At 42.2% G+C, this 18,182-nt stretch overlaps 1 protein-coding gene across 3 annotated transcripts in view; it reads right to left on the bottom strand.

The window, feature by feature from the left end:
- Window positions 1-3,804: 3,804 nt before the first annotated feature.
- Window positions 3,805-18,182, bottom strand: part of LOC140386590 (cell adhesion molecule CEACAM5-like) — a 119,006-nt gene continuing 104,628 nt past the window's right edge. For all 3 annotated transcript variants that reach the window (XM_072469049.1, XM_072469048.1, XM_072469047.1), the window contains 3 exons: window positions 13,755-13,807; window positions 11,298-11,341; window positions 3,805-6,682 (listed from right to left, as the gene is read on the bottom strand). In XM_072469049.1, the coding sequence (XP_072325150.1) occupies window positions 6,566-6,682; window positions 11,298-11,341; window positions 13,755-13,807 (214 nt within the window). In that variant the 3' untranslated portion in view covers window positions 3,805-6,565. The remainder of the gene's footprint in view (window positions 6,683-11,297; window positions 11,342-13,754; window positions 13,808-18,182) is intronic.

Here is an 18,182-nt window from a genome sequence, read left to right as displayed (position 1 = left end):
AACGGCCCCCCACTGGCGCTGTGGCAACCGCGCTGGCACGATTGCCGCCGATTTTCCGGTCGCCAGAGAATCGGCGGCCCGGAGTTGGAGCGATTCTCAGACCCGGCGCGGGATGGGAGAATTCCGGCCGGCACATCTACTAAATATATTTGCAGCCTATGCTGTTCTGGCCATTTTTCTAAGTAAACTGTGGTGGTAATAAAAAGGGAACCTGAGTAGGAAGTGGCGCATTGAGTTAGACTGATAATTAGCACGATACAGTAAGATACATTGATAAAAAGCACTGAAAGAATCAACAACAATGCACAATGGAAGAGGCACTTGCATTCTACCTACATGACATCCGGCTGCTTTTCATGGATGAACAGCTTCTGAAGCCCCTTTTAACATGTCAAAGACAAATAAATGATGAAGACCGATGGAATAATTACAAGAAGCACAAGGGCATGCTCAAAAAGATAGATTTAAGGACTTTAGGTGACGGCTGTGGTGTGGGTGGTTGCACACAGGGCAGCTCCTGCTTTAAGGCATAGAAGAGAGCTCTTTTAACCCGAAATTGGGTGCAACTTCGACGGAAAAATGTAACTGAAGGTCGGAGTTGAAGTTCCCCCGTTAATGGTATGTCTGCTGGTTATCAAACCCGGCAAAAGGTGAAGGACTTGGTCAAGGAGTTGGAAGAGACCTTTGGCACAGCAACCAGTGGAAGGATGGCAGAGGGTCAGTGCAAGTAGCAAAGCCCCAGATGGAACAGTTGATGACCTTCATCAAGGAAGAGTTCTGCCAGCAGAGGAAGGAGAGGAAGGAGATGCAGGAGGATCGCTCGAAGGCCAACGAAGAGGCACCCTTGAAGGGTTCGCTGGAGACGGTGGAAAAATGCTTGAAGGCACAGGGGTCGCAGATCCGAGAGATTGAGAGGGTGATCTCGGAACAGAGCAATCAGGTGGTGGCATTGGAAGAGGAGGTAGGGCCCTTAGGAGACCTTTGCAAGACCTGAGAGCAAAGGTGGAGGAGAAGGTGCCACATCTCCTGCAGGAGTCAGGCTGGGTTCCTCCAGCACTCACAGGGATAATGAGCAACAATCAGCCACCCTGGGGGGCTCCTCTCAGGAAACCTCAATGGTGTGCAGCTGCTCAGAGTCTGCTCTGCCTCTGCCCACACCCACAGCAGCAGCCCAGGGTACTGAGGGCATTTCTACCCCTGAGCTGGAGACTTTTAGCAGGCTGAGGCCCACTAGAGAACGTCCACCAAGGTCATCACAGACACCAGGACATACCAGTCAGCAGGAAATCTCTACCTCTGTTGTGGATGTCGGGGCTGTATCACCATGTAGTGATAGGGTTCAGAAAGTTTCCAAAGTTTGTTGTTACCTTTGATTTACCGTAATCTATTACAAAATAACTCACACTTATTGAAAGTGATTGGATGCGCCCTTGTCAATTGAAAGCAGTTTGATTTTGAACTTTGGAATCTTCTTATCTCGATGTTCAGCCATCTTCTCAGTCAGAACTTCCCATTTTAAGATTAACGTTAATATGATGGCAACCCCAGGGCAACTGGTTTTCAGACCCTTTTGTGTTGCCAGGGAGATAAAGATAAGCGTGTATGATCGGAAAGTTGTGAGATCATATTCCTGAAGGGACAGCAATGATTCCAGACAGCTCATTCAGCAATGATATTCTAGCGGCATAACCCAAGGTATGCAGTTCAGGATGAAAACCTCAGGCTGGTCAGCATCTCATTTGCGGCAGTGTTTGCAACATTAAAGGCGAAAGTGTTGAGTCTTATCTCACCCTGCTGTCTTTCCTCTGTGGATCTTACTTTTGGTTTTGTCCAACACCATTGTTCTGGGACTTCAAGATGGCGGTGCTCCACCTTTATTGCAGGATGAAGTTTGACCCTCTCTCCCTCACTGGGTGCCTGAATTCCCTGGAGCCTCATGATGTGTCGGTATAATTGCCACTTTTTATTTACCAGCCTCCCCCACTAATACTGGATCCACTCATTGTCGTGGCATTGCTGGCTCTATTAGGCCCCACCCAACCAGATTGTGAGCTGCAAGTACTTTATGCAAATAATGGAAAATTTCATCTTATCACACCGAATTGACAGTGATATATGGAAATATCCAGGGTGGATTTTACAGTCCTTCCCACTGGTGGGATCTTCTGGTCCCTCTGAAGGTTACTCCTTGTGTGTGGTGAGATCCCAGGTGGCGCAGCAAGTGAGCAATGTAAATGGCCAATGACTATAACGGGATCGGGAGATCTCACGGGCAGCCAATGGCAAGTCTCCTCCCTGGTGAAAGTGCATGCGGGGGATTTTCTGTGAGGGTTCTCCTGATTTACCTGAACCTACCTCTATGTAAAATCTAGTTCTAGTACTCACAGAGAGAGCAAACTTTAATCATGCACCGGTGTGTCTATTGGCAGAACTTGAAAGGGAAAATGCTGCACAAACTCTACAATGATCGATGCTTATAATACACAACCTCAAAATTGATTTGAGAAAATGTTATTTTTTTCTCGTCAATAGCAGACGTGAAAAAATTAACATAGAAAGAAGAATGAGCAGATTGCACAATGTAGCTTATTCATGTGGATCTGTGGACTCAGTGCCTTCCTAACATTTTTTACTTTATTAATTCCAACTCTTGCTTTCTAACAAGATGAAAACTAAGAATGGATTAGCAGATGGGTTAACATAAAATCCTCACAGGCTGTATGAAAATTGCTGTTTTTAAATGCCATTTACTTTTCAAATATATTTTGTTTGTTTTAAATCAGTTAAAATGATCAAGTTTTGAACTTCAACAGGAATGCATTATGCTTGTTTTACTCCTGTTATGCAGCATGCTTGGATTGTTGTCCTTCGGAAATACGGAGGAATAATGGGCTGGATTCTCCGATTCTGCGGCTACGTCCGCAGGATCCGTCTAGTCTTACGACCAAAAAGTCGGTGCCACCCCTGCCTGATCCTCCGCCACCCCTGCCTGATCCTCCGGCCAGTGGGGGGCTAGCAGCCGCACCGTGTAAAGCTCCCGACTTTACCTGCGGCTACAGCCTGTCAAAAATTGCCCCCCTGTAACCCCCTCGCCACTCCTGGTCCACCCCCCACTAGTCCCCCCAAGCCCCCACCGAAGGCCACCCCCTGTCAGCGGAACGGCTCCCCCCCCCCGCGACTGTGGAGGCGCTGGACACAGTCCGCAGGACACTGCACCACGCCGGCGGGGACTCGGCCAATCAGCGGCGGAGCACTGGGCGAAGGCCTCAGGTGACATCCTGAGGCCATCCCGACAGTGTGCGCCATACTTCCTGAGTACGCCGTTTTTGAGGGGGCGGAGTATCGGAAAAATGATGCCGCCCCCGATTCCAGCGTCGAAACGCATTCTCCAGCCGATCGTCGAAAGCAATTTCGGCGTCGGCGATCCGAGAATAGAGCCCAATATTTCTGTACATCCATGTGATACAACTGGAGGTTTTCTCTCATTTAACAGACACAGGCTTATTTTTGTATGCAGTTGTATTGTTAAGTATTAGCCCTCGCTGAAGTGGCTTATTGTCCCTCAGAGAAAGGGAAATGTACTGTAGCCTGTTTATAAAACTCTGCAGATACTGAAAGGGGTAGGAGCATCAAAACGTTCAATTTCACTGGGGTATGTGGGTTGCCCAAAGATGCTGAGTGTTTCCAGTATTTTCTGTTTTTGTTTCAGATTTACAAAAATCTATACACTCGTAAAATGTACTTTTGTTTCAAAAAATTCACAATATTAAGAAGAGCTCCTAAAAAAATGACATTACACACATATGGAGAAAAAAATATATTTTATTAATATAGAGCTTTAAAATTGTAAAATTGTTTTCAGGAAATCTAGTAAGTAACATTGAAGCCAACATTTACAACTGATGGATATATATATACAAATAAGTATTCATATTAATGGTGCAGGTTAGGGGCTCCAGTTCACAAAGATGTTGAATGTGCTTCTGAATCTGCAGTTTCTCACTAGAGTTGGCAATCTCAGCTGTTCTATCATGTTCAGGTGATATTAAGAGAAGGCTCGGCATTTCCCATAAGGGGAGAAAGAGTCATTGGAAGAATGTCATTCCTGAGGATCAAACTGTTTGCACTTCTTGTTTGTTGCTGTCCATTGTAAGTAGCATTATGGTATCTAGTTGCTTCAACTCACTCGGGGAAAATTGTGGAACAAATATGAAAAAAATGCAAGAATAGTATACATATACACAGGCACATTGGATTGGCTCTGAAATTATAAATTAAAATTGACAAAGTCGCCCGCACAAAGCTTTCATATAATGTGTAGATTATTGAGCATATTTGAATACTTGGACTGTATCTTTCAGTTGATGAACATTTGTGACATATTTAACAGTGGTTAAAACAAGAACTTCTTTGTTTGCTCTATGTTGAAAAAACATTAAGAGGCATATTATTCAAAATATCATTTGAAATAATGTTAATCCAAAAAACAATTTGGTTCTGGGAAAATGTACCTTTCAGTTTGGAGTTATGAAGCCTGGTTATATACTCAGTACAGAATATAAAATTTAAATAAGCCAGTCTATTGAATTAGAATCGTTCCCATGTACACAGTTTTAATGTTCATATTCATATACAGCTTGCGCTCAAAGGTGCTCCTAAGCAGAATTTTCAATGTGAAGACTTTTATAGATATGTTACAATCTACAATTTTATATTTATTACTAAATTTCGGCAACCTATAATTGGAACTATTTGGTGTATCGGCAATTTGTAGTCCTTTCATCATGGAAGATGTGGCACCAGTTTGAACAAATCTATTGACTGAAATAGTTTTAAAACAAGTGCAGCTGCTGTTCAGATCTCGAGATCTTGTGAAGAAACTTGCTCTGGAACTCTCCTCTTTCTAATTAATGTTTTGGAAACAGTACAGTCCTGTCATTGGATGTCTGAGTCAGAAGCTGCACCTTAATTACACTGTACTTGGAAAACCATTATCGGTGTCAATCTGGTCTACATTAAGTGTCTTGAGGCCAGAAGACACAGCCTGTCTTTGAGCGTACTCATTGGGACAGATAATTTCCCAGTGCCCTTGGACAGAGTGTAAGTGTGTGCCGTAGAATGAGTGGAATGAACATACATTGGATTCAGTAAGACTTTAGAAAAATATGAAAAAAAGATATGATTGTCAGAAAATATTGATGAGTTCCAAAACACATTTGTGTCTAAATCATGGTATGCCTTGAACTAAAGGTTAGTCACTGTTTCCAGTGAACATTTTCTTCATATGTTACATTGTTAGCTTATATTAATAGCACAGATTGTTACTTAACGCCACCATAAATGTAATTGTATAAATGCATTTTTAACCTATCATTGATATTAAATATTATTTAATACTTGTTTAAATCATCTCTTTTCTTTCCAAGTGTATTTACATGCTCTTACAGTTATTTCGAGTGAAAACTTTCCTCAGCTTTCACAGCTCAGCTTTCACAGTCTGGCTGATATTATTAGATTTAGGATGATACTTCTTTACTGTGCACACAAGTGCCATTTCTAGCCAGGAAGACTAAAATATACATTCTCAATTTGCACAGGCAATACTGCAGGTAGATAGCAAAAGGCTGCAGCACTGTGTGTAATCATGTAAAAGGAAGTTACACAAAATCTCAGCAAATTTCACTCGTATCGCAATATCGGAACTCTTACGTATGAGTCCTTCATGTAATTATTTGCAGAACAAGAGCAATATCAGAAAATTGACAGTCTGGAAAATAGAATTAGATTTTTGAGTTTAAGAAAGCCCACGCCACATCTCCATTAAACATGATGGGATAAATAAATGGATTATGAAAATAGCAATTGGATTTATGCAAAATAATGGCTTTCCATAGTTACAAATCCTGGGAATCTTTTGATTCCCTGCCCCTCCCCTTGCACATTAAAAGCAACATAGTAAAAAAAAAAAACCCCACCTTCTTAATGCATCTGCTGCTTAAACAAAACCAGAGAAGGAGGTCTCTTGCTTTTAGCTCACCTCAGTACCTTTCCTGAAGGAAGTTTGGGACAAGTCTGTAGTCAAAGAACAACAGTGGCACATTCTTCAGAAAGGCCAGTTTGATTACTTGCTCCAAATCATGTACTATGTGACTCCAAGTTTACGCCTGTTCTAAGTCCGGTGGTACATTATTGATAGGAAAATAAGAGCATATAAATCAATGTTGAATTCAATGGGCCTTGCATTTTGCCCGGGACGAATTGACTCATTGGTAAGGAGTGAATTAACTATCAATGCCTCTGCCCTTTTTTCTTTCAATTCAACAATTTGGCCTAATTTAATAATGCAATGGCACAGTGGAGTGAAAATTAATGTAATTCAGTCCCTTGATTAATCTTTTTTTAAACCAATTATAAAACTAAATTGTGTATCATCTTATTCTGTTTCAGAAGTTTTTCATTTTTGTTTTTCTGAAGCTTGAGAAATACAGGTACAACATGCATCCATGCGTCTGGATTACATCTGGGGTTGATAGTAATTAAAATTATGTCCTTTTAAAAAAAAAATTCATTTAAACTTCAATTCAGCATAATCAGTCTTATTGATTTCAGTTGATGCAGTTGAGGCGTTTGGACCTTGTGGCAAAATGTAAGGTTGGGCATAAACAACATCTATGTCTTTTGGCTGAAATAAAAGAAAATGATTATAAAACAATTTGAAAACTGTATTATTTGTATACTTTATACACTAAAATATATTTCTTGAATTAAGTTCTTGAATATGGCTATACTGTTCCCCAAATATTTTGAGGACCAGAGGCCATATTTTTGCCTTCAGATTTCGAAATGCGACTCGGACCACATCATGACTGCCATTTTTGGTAATTTCAGGAAGTGTCGGTTTAGTTTCGCAGCTGAGGCTAGGTTTGGGCTTGTGTTTAGGAAGGTAAGGCAGGTTCCTTCTTTCCTCTGTCCATCAAAGGGCACCAAGCAATGCAGCACCAACATGACAGTGAAAGCCCTAACATACTGCTGGAAATTATCTCTGACCCTTTTGTGTGAATTTATTTGCCGTTCGGTGAGTTATTGTTTTGTGTCAGCTTCACCACTAAATGCTATCAATGTGTTAATTGTTCTATGGCAATTCTGCCACTCTACCCTGTTATACCAGTTCCCTCCTGTGTCAGCCTTGTCATGGTTATTTCTTTTAGACTCTGAGTTTTGAACAATCAAATTACAGCTGATCACAATGTTATGCAAATCCCCACAGCAGCACATTTCACCTGAAGCACGCTCACTCCAATTCAGACCTTTCATGTCCATAGAAACCATCTTGAAGCATTGCACCCTCAGAGGATGCAGCAAACTAAAGACCACCTGGCTTACCCTTGTCGTGATATGCCTGTAAACAATATTGTATGTAGTTGGTGGCATGACCTCCAACCAGCAGGTGGAAGTACATACACACCATGTGGTCTTGAGACAGTGGTCATGTGACAAGGCACTCAGATATAAGTCAGGGCATCCGGTGATCCTCGGAAGGTTGTAAGGCGTACTTGAGGACATTATGCATAGGGGTAGTTCCAGGGGAGTGTAAAGAAACTCCATGATAACTTGCTCTGTATCAGATCGTTACCTGACCACGTGTGCATTAATAAAAATCTTGGGTTGGACAAGCCACCAGCAGTTCTGTAGATTCCTTGCTAGACAATGAACACCGAACACAACACAAGGATACTACAAAATCCTCTCTGCTTCTCTTGTCCTTCCAACATTGGGACATAACTTGCCACTTTCCCACTGGCTGGGCTATGATTAAGCCACCACATCCTCACCAGCCACACCTTTCCTTCCCATGTTACCCATAGAGCGAGCAACTCTGTTCCTTTGGGAAATTTCATCTCATCATCTAGATGACAAAGAAAGTTACCACACATATATGTGTGGACACATGTGCCTCCTCTTGCCTTATTCCAGGATGGCCAACATTCATAACAGCCAGGAATCTTGGGAACAAGCTGCACCTCAGTTCACCAAATCCTCCTGAGCCAGCTGGAGGCTCACTGATACTTTCTGTTCCCCCTAGGCCCAGACAGCCTTCCAGTTACATCAAGGCAGTTTGAGTCAAGATCGCTGAAGTAGTTAGTGCATTGGGACAGCACCAGGGAAGCTTTATACCCTGGTTTAAGCACCTTAGTAATCTTCTGCATTACAGTAAGGCCTGTGAGAGATCCTGCAATGTGTACAGCTTGGCCTTGCAGCTGGCCTTGTGTGTCCAAGGTGCACATGATACTTGAAAATGCGGCAGTAGCAAACATCCATGATCAAGGAAAGCAATTAATGTTCATGTGAACAGAGGAAAGTGATGGAGAGACACGTGCAAGATATTGGAAGCATCTCCAAATATCATGCCTTCATGAGCCTAAACTTCACCGTTTCCATTTCTCCTTTCAAGAGAGCTCAGAACATGGGGGAGATGGTGAGGATCAGGGATGGTCCCCAAAACTTGAGTGCTGTGGTGTGGGGGGGGGGGGGGGGGGGGGGGGGGGGGGGCGTTTGTGGTAGAGGGGAAAACGAGGGATGGATGGTACTCCGGGAATGTTAGGATGGCAATAATGGGGAGGCAATGGCGTAGTGGTATTGTCACTGGGCTAATAAACCAGAGACCCAGAGTAATACTCTGGGGACCCAGTTTAAATCCCGCCACTGCATGTGGTGAAATTTGAATTCAATAAAAATCTGGAATTAAAAGTCTAATGATGACCATGAAACCAATGTTGATTGTCGTATAAACCCATCTGGTTCACTCATGTCCTTTGAAGGAAATCTGCCATCCTTACCTGGTCTGGCCTACATGTGACTTCAGACCTACAGCAATGTGGTTGACTCTTAACTACCCCCTCAAGGGCAATTAAGGGTGGGCAATAAATGCAGGCACAGCCTGCGACGCTCATGTCCCATGACCGAAGAAAAAAAATAAGGATGATCGTTCACATCCAGTTAGGAAGCTGAGCAGAGTGGAGGCAATGATGGATGGCATTTCCACGTTAGGGGGAAGGTGGTCAGTGTGATGTGGTAGCGTGGTGATATGATAATTTGCAGGACCTCATCTCATGACCATCTCGTGTTTTAGATTCCTGGATCACTGGGACCATTTCTGGGGAAGGTGGAACCTGTAAAACGAGAGAGCCTACATCTGAAACCCAGAGTCCCAGAGCAGGACTAACATCCTTGTGGGCGGGTTTGCTAGTGCTGTTGGGAGGAGTCTAAATTAATCTGACAGGGAGGGGACACAGCATAATACAGCAAAGCAATTAAGTTAGAGGAAGTACAGCTGTATTAAGTGGTAAGGTAAGGCTGGATGCCTCTAATGCCGGGAATATTACAGGTAAAACCGATCAGTTAAGGACAAGGATTGACACATGGAATTGTGCTGTAGTAGCCATCACAGAACGGTTGAGGGAGAGGCAGGATGGCATCTCAGCATTCCGGGGTATAGAATCTTCAGACGAGACAGGGAAGCGGGTAACTATGTAGAGGGTCCAACAAAGGATGGTGCAGTGCTGGACCTAATTCTGGGGAATGAAGCAGGTCAGGTGCTTGACATAGTGGTGGGGAGCATTGTACTGATAGCGACCACAACATAATATAACATAAGCTTGGTACGGACAAAGAAATAGATAAGTTGCAAAAAAGGTTTTGGATTGAGGGGGGGGGGGGAGCGGATTTTAGTAAAATAAGGCAGGATCTGGCCAAGGTAGACTTGGAACAGCTACTTGTGAGGAAATCTGCAGAAGAGCAGTTGGGGGGGGGGCGGGGTCAAAAAGGAAATTGGGCGAGTACAGGCCCAGCATTTTCCCTCTAGGGTGATAGGAAGGAGTAATAAGCCTAGAGAACCATGGGTGGCCATAGATATTCAGGATAAGACGAGAAAGAAAAGAGAAGCTTTTAGCAGGTACAAGGGGAACAAATCAGCTGAGTTCCGAAAGGCAGGGTGGAGCTTACGAAAACAATTAGGAGGGAGAAAGAGGGGATATGAGAAAGCTCTGGCTGGTAAAAGTACGGGAAAATCCCAAGATACACTCTTAGTATATCAATGATGTGGAGATGCCGGCGTTGGACTGGGATGAGCACAGTAAGAAGTCTTACAACACCAGGTTAAAGTCCAACAGGTTTGTTTCGATGTCACTAGCTTTCGGAGTGCTGCTCCTTCCTCACCTGAGGAAGGAGCAGCGCTCCGAAAGCTAGTGACATCGAAACAAACCTGTTGGACTTTAACCTGGTGTTGTAAGACTTCTTACAGTATATCAATGGAAAGAGGATAACCAGGGAATCATAGAATTTACAGTGCAGGAGGAGGCCATTCAGCCCATCGAGTCTGCATCGGCCCTTGGAAAGAGCACTTTACTGAAGCCCCACACCTCCACCCTATCCACTTTATCCTCATAACCCAGTAACCCCACCTAACCTTTTTGGACACGAAGGGCAATTTAGAATGGCCAATCCACCTAACCTGCACATTTTTGGACTGTGGGAGGAAACCCGGAGGAAACCCATGCAGACACGGGGAGAACGTGCAGGCTACACACACAGTGACCCAAGCCGGGAATCAAACCTGGGATCCTGGAACTGTGAAGCATCTGTGCTAACCATTGTGCTACCGTGCTGCCTTGGAAAGAGTAGGCCCATTAGATACCAAGGGGGCAATCTGTGGGTGAAGCCAGAGGGCAAATACTTCACAAAGATACACCATCTGAAGACATTTGGTCTGAAATGGATTGTTTGCTGCATGTCCATCAACATCCTGAGTCCAACAACAAAAAGCATACAGCTACATATTATAGCACATTAAAATTCCCCGCATCTTGGTTTGCAGAAAACTAAAGGTTGCAGCTTGGTTGGCCATGAAAAGTCTTCCCATTTTTCCCTTTTCATTTGACTTGAAGGAAACATCGGCGGGATAAACAGTGCACAGCCGCTCAACAACTTTTAGATTTCCATTAAATTCGAGAGTTAAAAATTATCACTCTTTTATCCAGCATGTTCAACAGCAAGAATGAAATAGATTGAATATTTTTTCTCTACCTAACCTGGGAACACAGAAGTCAATTATGGTGAGCTTCAGCTGCCATCAACCAATTTAGCAAAAATCAGGGGTCAAACCCAGAACTTGGATTCTCACTTTTCTATCTATTAATTTATAAATACTGTTAATAAAGGACTATAGCATAATATATTAAGTTGTCATAACTCAAAACAGATTAACAATAGAATTTCAATATTGAAAAGTTTTTTTTTACCTTTGTGGTTTGTGTATTGGTCCCATTGCTATATGATACTGGTTCTGAAAAAACAATAAGTAGAATTATTAGTCACAATGTCATCTGAATAAATTTGTGGTTAGTGATGCTGCACTCTTCTTCACTGAGCTTCCTCTTTTTCCAAACAAAAATTCACATATTAGGAATTCATCTATTTCTTTTGTAGATTAATTGGAAAGTAATATAATTTTAAAGCTAAGCTGCCAAGAGTTATCCATCACTGTTCTAACACTACTCTGCCCAGCCCAGAGGTATAATTCAACCAGTCCAAATAACTCTATGGCAAATCGTCCATTACTACTGTCAACGTTTGAAGAATCTCTCACTCATTCATTCTCTGAACTAAAGGGAATCATTTTGGAACTTGAGACACTCCTATAGCTGAGCTTAGAGCTGGGAGTGGTGAGTTAAGAGGTGTTGATGAGCCCAGCATGGTATTAATAAATAGAGCATTATATGTGTCAAGTGACAGCTCAAATGGTTGAAAGAAACTATACTTAACAATCCTCCGAACACCATTATCCTCCATAAGTTATATTGCTTTAATAATTTCTTGTAATTGTTTAACTGGTAGCCACTCTTTTCCATTTTGCTGAAGGCATGCTTTTCAATTAGTTTTGGGAAATTGTGTACGATTTGTAACTAGGCTACTGCAAATAGCAAGGATGCGTTTGTTGGAATTTCCTGTGAAGAGAAACCTGAAGAAACAGCTCTAAAGAAAGTGACAAAACAAGTTAAAGTTACGTAGTGCCACATCCTGTTCCATTTTTATCAGTTATTTATCTTTCTATACAAAGAGAATGAAGTAATATGGAAAAGAAACAGTGAAATAATTTTCTTGCATATTATTTGACATCATGTTACATTTTAAATATAAAGTAATGTAATCAACAAGGATAGCCAACACTCTTCTTCGTAACTGAAAAATTTGTCTCAGAGTTGCACCTTTGTCAGAATGAACTGCTTCCAGCCAGTGTACTTACAATTTACAGTGGTTTGTTAGGAATCCAGTATCTGGGACTAAGTCTATAGAGGCATACATCTGAATCAAGGTTTAGTCTGTAGCCTGAACAAAATCACTAGGTAGCATTTCTATGACTAATCATTGCCTGTACGTATACTAGAAGCCCAGCTACATAACATGAGCACTTGTTGCTTTTTAGCAAGTATTATACAAATACAGTTACAAATTGTATGAGCTGCCTTATAGAAAGCCTTATGACGATGCACCAAAGCAGTGAATATTTTTTTTCCAAACAACATAAACTTTTCTTCTTCTGTGAAATGCATACATCTTGATATGGCTTTGTACAAGATTGTAGAATGTTAGAAGGCGCATGGAAAACCCAATTTTGCTGCTTCGGTTTATCCTCTTAATGACTGCTCTACCTTTGCTGAGAAAGGTTCTTCAAAACTAATGAGTGCATTGCTATTAAAAAAACTGTTGACACATTTATTCAGGAACAGAATGAGCCATGGGAATCATTCTTTGTTGATGTATGCGCCATGTGAAGAAAACTGCACCATTTTATTCATTTCCCTGTATAAGCAAACTGTAGTTGTAGCACTAGCATGGTTCTCTACTTTAGAAGGCCCTGTGATAAGCTTCCATATTCCTTGGTGAATCTGTTCCAAAATGAGAAGCATTATACTTTAAATAGGAATTAATTTACTGTCACAGATCCTTTGAAAAGTAAGAAATTGAAAAAGAAAATCAGCTGTGGTTTAAAATGGGCTGCTAAGTTGCAATGAGTTCATTTCACACTTTGATGGACTTGTATAAAACGCTTATAAAACTGTGTTGGCCTCAACTGGACTAATGTGTTTAATTCTGGGCACCACACTGAGGACTGTTGTGAAGGCTTTCAAGATGATTTGGAAATGATTGCAAGAGTGGTTCTGGGGATGAGGAAAACTACAGTTATGAGAATAGATTGTAGAAGCTGGGGCTGTTCTCCTTAGAGAAGGATGAAAAAAGATTTGATAGACAAGTTCAAAATTATGAAGGGTCGCGACAGAATTGAAAGAGTGAAACTTTTTCCCATTGGTGGAGGGGGTTGAGAACCAGAGGACACCGATTTAAGGAATCATTTTTGTCTGCAGTCAATGTTTATGGTCTGGAGAGTGCATAATCTGAGTGTGATGAAGACAGATTTAATCAGAGCTTTCAAAAAGGAATTGGACAAATAGATGAAGCGGGAAAATTTTCGAGGCTACAGGGAAAGGACAGTGGAGTGAACCTTTGTTATCTATTAGTATGAAAGCAGTTTGTTGCGAAGCATGATATAGTTATTGCATTAATGTGTTATTCAAGTGCAGAAATAGTGTTAAGAAATTATAATTAATACTACGTTATGAAAGTAATTTCAAACAGTTCAATCAATAAAAATTGCACTGGCATAGCAGTAGGGTGAATGCTGAACCATTTTTACTTACCATTTCCTCGTGAAGCCATTTTGATATTATTGTGTTGTGATCCACATTTTGCCCTAAATAGATATTACACAACAGGCTTGTAGGTTTCTCAGCAAAATATTTTATCTTGTAACTTACATTCACGAATTACAATTCATAACCAAGGAAAATGTTATATTTATTAATATCCTCAAAATATTGATAAATATCAAAAAAAACCTTAGATTTTGCTGACTGGCACTAAAACTTCATGAGTACAGAGATGTTCCTAAAATATATTTGATATGCACAAAAAAAATTCAAATATAGTTGAACCTAAATACACCCAAGTAATGGTGGCAGATATGTGAACTTTCTAACCATTCGGCGGGATTTACAGGCCTTGTTGCACCCGACTTGGTGATGCGATGGAGGCCATTGAATCGCATAAGAGGCCTCTCAACGGAATCTCGTGCAATGTCACAATCTGGATTCTCCGGTGTCCGGGACCTAAAGGCTGCACCTGGGAGACCTTGCCAGGGCGCCATTTAGTACTGGGCAACACAAATGTGGACCGGATGGGGGCTTCCAGCCTATTAGAGTAGTTGGGCTCTGGGCAGGGTGAGACCCTGGCACTCCCGCTGGCACCCGATCACCTGGGCACTGCCAGCTTGGCACCTTTGCACAGCCATCCAGGCACCCTAACAGTGCCTAGGTGGCACTGCCAGGCAAACAGTGCCAAGGTGCCTGGGTACCAGGTTGCCCATGCCAGGGGTTGGGCCCAAGGTGCCTTGCCCATAAGAGATGGGGTGAAGGGGGTTTTGAGGACCAGGGAAGAGATCAATTGGGTGTAGTGGGAGGATTCAAAAGCCAGTATGCGATCATTGACGTGGTCAAAAGATCGGGGCAGCCTTTAAAAATGACACTCCGATCCACGAGTAGGCTACCTGCACTGACCAGAGGCCAAAAAAATGGCAAGTTGCCGTTGCGCTGCAGCCATCAAGTAACACCATGCTCAATGCGCCCGAAACGGGACTGTTTTGTCCCATTGAATCCCACCCATTATCTAGCTTCATTGCCAATACTGCCGATGTTTCTGGTTAGTTAGTGATGACAAACAAGCTCACCACCATTTCAGTTTGTTAGTATGTAGGGGATGCAAAGTCAAGCAATTACTGTTAAAGAGTTAATGCAGAATAAAATTCGACAAAATATGTACAATAATATTAACCATCTCACAATTTCCTGAATCCAGTAGAGTTTGCTGTTTAGGAACAATGGCAATGGTATTTGTCAAATATCCTATTCAACATTGGCTGCATGCAAGATAAAACTACTTCTGCTCATTTAATATCTAAAACTGGCCCGGAATTCTCCAGTCGTTGGGATTTTCTGTTTCCGCTGGCAGTGCACCCCCGTCTGCGGGTTTCCCGGCAGTGTGGGGTGGCTCAAATGGGAAATCCCATTGTCATGCGGCGGGAAGAGAGAATCTCACTACCAACGAATGATGCACCACTGAGAAACACGCACCTGGGAAACTGGAGAATCCAGCCCACATGATCCTTTGGCAATATTTATTGCACCCACTTTTATTCCACTCACTTGTGTGCAACTTAGAATGTCATTAATACAGTTTAGTTCAGTTAAATCAATACAAATGTTCCTCAAAGTGAAAGATGGGTGCTACAGATTAGTAAATGGGTAGCAAAATAAATGAAAATATCAAGAAGGAGAAAGTACAAAAAATAATGATAACCCTACTTCAGAGAAATAGAAGGCAGTGGAGTGTGGAAATAAAGGGAGAGGAAGTATCTGATTTCTGGCACTTCATCATTTTTCTATTGGTGCTACTTTCAAATGTCTCACTTTACATAATATTTGTGCCAGCTTTAAGGCTGTGCAATAGAAAAGTGATACAATATTGTAACTACATGCAGAATTAGACAAATTTGATGTAAAAACAAAGGAACTGATGTAATTTTAAAATACTAAATTAAATTTTAGCTGAAATCCACAAATGACAATGGCTATAATGACTCAAATGGGTGATTTACTTAATGTTGGGAATGAAAGCAATATGTCACCCAGTAAAAAAATCTACAAAATGCTATTATTTTCTTCTGTTATTCGATATTTGCATAGCTTAGTCAACCTATCAAAGCAGACTAAAGTATTAACAATTTACTATCTTAAACACAGTGCTGGCATTAACTTGCACTACTATTTGTTCCCACTGCATGCACAATGTCCATCTGGAGGGCCTCCTGGACCGCAGTGAGAACAGGAGCAGTCTCTTCCTCTCCTCATGCACTAAGGCCACCAAACCTGCATCAAAGAACCTTCCATGTTATACCATCCCTGTGTCTTTGCCAGTCAATCGCTTCTGCAATTAATTGCAGTATCTTCTGTCATCAAACTGCACCTCTCCTTTAAGAGGTACAGGCTAGCTTTAATTAGCGTAAGCTCGCTTTAAGTTCTGCTATCGTCCCATGCACTTGGACCCCCCAGTGGATATGCAGCCACTCAAAAGGAAGTTCAGTGCTGAGCTTAATGTAAATTAGCAGCCAGCACAAGGTTTGCACGGTGCCTGCATGTGATGGAACTAGTATGGATTGATCCCGCATTGCAACCCCTGTGCCTATTTTCAGGCCTTATCCAATTTCTAGGCCATTATGTTTAAAAGACCTTTGTTATCAATCCATTAAGTGAACATTCCTATTCCTCACAGGAACATAGAAGCAGGATAATTTGGTTACTGGAACCTGTTCTGTCATTCAATTAGATTATGGCTGATCTGTATCTCAACTCAATTTATCCTCCTTGCTTCCATTACCTTGATCCTTGCAATGTACAATTTACTGATCCCATTCAGAAAAGTTCCAATTGACTCTTCATATAACCTTTTGAGTGAATGAGTTCCAGATTACCCTTTGTGTGAAAATGTCCTGGCTCGAAGTTTAATATTTTGTTTAGGATCTCCCCCACAGGAAGAAATATTTTTTCTCTATTTTCCCTATTGAATGAATCTTTTTATCATTCACCATCTCAACCTTCCAATATTGAGGGAATCTAAACCAACTTTAAGCAACCTATCCTCATAATTTAATCAATGGCATTGTAATAATAATAACCTTTATTATTGTCACAAGTAGGCTTACATTAACAGTGCAATGAAGTTACTGTGAAAATCCCCGAATTGTCACATTCTGGTGCCTGTTGGGGTACACTGAGGGAGAATTCGGAATGTCCAATTCACCTAACAAGCACGTCTTTTGGGACTTGTGGGAGGAAACCGGAGAACTCGGAGGAAACCTATGCAGACATGGAGAGAACGTGCAGACTCCGCACAGACAGTGATCCAAGCCGGGAAGTGAACCCGGTCCCTGGTGCTGTGAAGCAACAGTGCGATCCACTGTGCTACCATGAATCTGTGCTTTAACCTATCAAAGACTAATCTATCCTTCCTGGTCCAGTGGAAAAAACTGACTGCAGTACTCGTGTAAGGTGTGACGAAGGCTCAGTGCAAATGAAGCACAACTTTCCCACTTCATGCAATGATTGACACATTGATTGAAGAATTTTCTTTTAATAATGGCGGGATTCTCTTGCCATTTGCTGGCGGCAGTATTCTCTGGTCCTGCCAGCAGTGCTGCCCCACTCACGGGTTTCCCAGCGGTGTGGGATGGCTTCAATGGGAAATCCATTGACGAGCGGTGGGAGTAGAGAATCCCGCTGCCAGCGAACAGTGCACCAAATTCTCTGTCCTCACTTGCAGCGTAGCGGGGCGGACCCGCAACGGAGAATCCCGGCCAATATGTACCGTACAGCCTCTTTCAAATAAAGAATAACATCACATTCATTTTTTGGAATCGAGGCAATATTTCAGTAATTTGTGTACAGCCCCATCTGTGCACCTTCAGAATGCCCCAGAGAAGAAAACTGTCTAAACTATTAGTGCAAAACAGATGGTATCACATCTGATCTTAATTTGTTTACCCCAGCCCTCCAATAGAACTGAATATCTGTCATAATGCAAAGGAAATAGGAGCAGATAATTTAAATCATCTGTTTTGCCAGTCAATGAGGTCAGGTGCTGATAGGAGGTCAGAGTAGGACGAGCAGAGTAGTAATCTCAGGATTGCTACCGATGCCACGTGCTAATGAGGCAAGGAACAGACAGCGAGTGCAGCTGAACATGTGGCTACAGAGCTGGTGCAGGAGGGAAGGCTTCAGATATTAGATCATTGGGATACCTTCTGGGGAAGGTGGGACCTGTACATGAAGGAAGGGTTGCACCTAAACTGGAGGGACACCAATATCCTGGGCAGGAGGTTTGCTAGAGCTTTTCGGGAGGGTTTAAATTAGTTTGGCAGGAAGATGGGAACCAGAGCTACGGATCAGAGGATAGGGTAGCTGTTGAACAGGCAGAAATAGTATGCAGTGAGTCTGTGATGAAGGATAGACAGTTGA

The sequence above is a fragment of the Scyliorhinus torazame genome, chromosome 12 (assembly GCF_047496885.1).
Source record: "Scyliorhinus torazame isolate Kashiwa2021f chromosome 12, sScyTor2.1, whole genome shotgun sequence".
NCBI lineage: Eukaryota > Metazoa > Chordata > Chondrichthyes > Carcharhiniformes > Scyliorhinidae > Scyliorhinus > Scyliorhinus torazame.
Note: the sequence above shows the minus strand (reverse complement) of the source record. Positions and strands in the feature narration are given on the sequence as shown.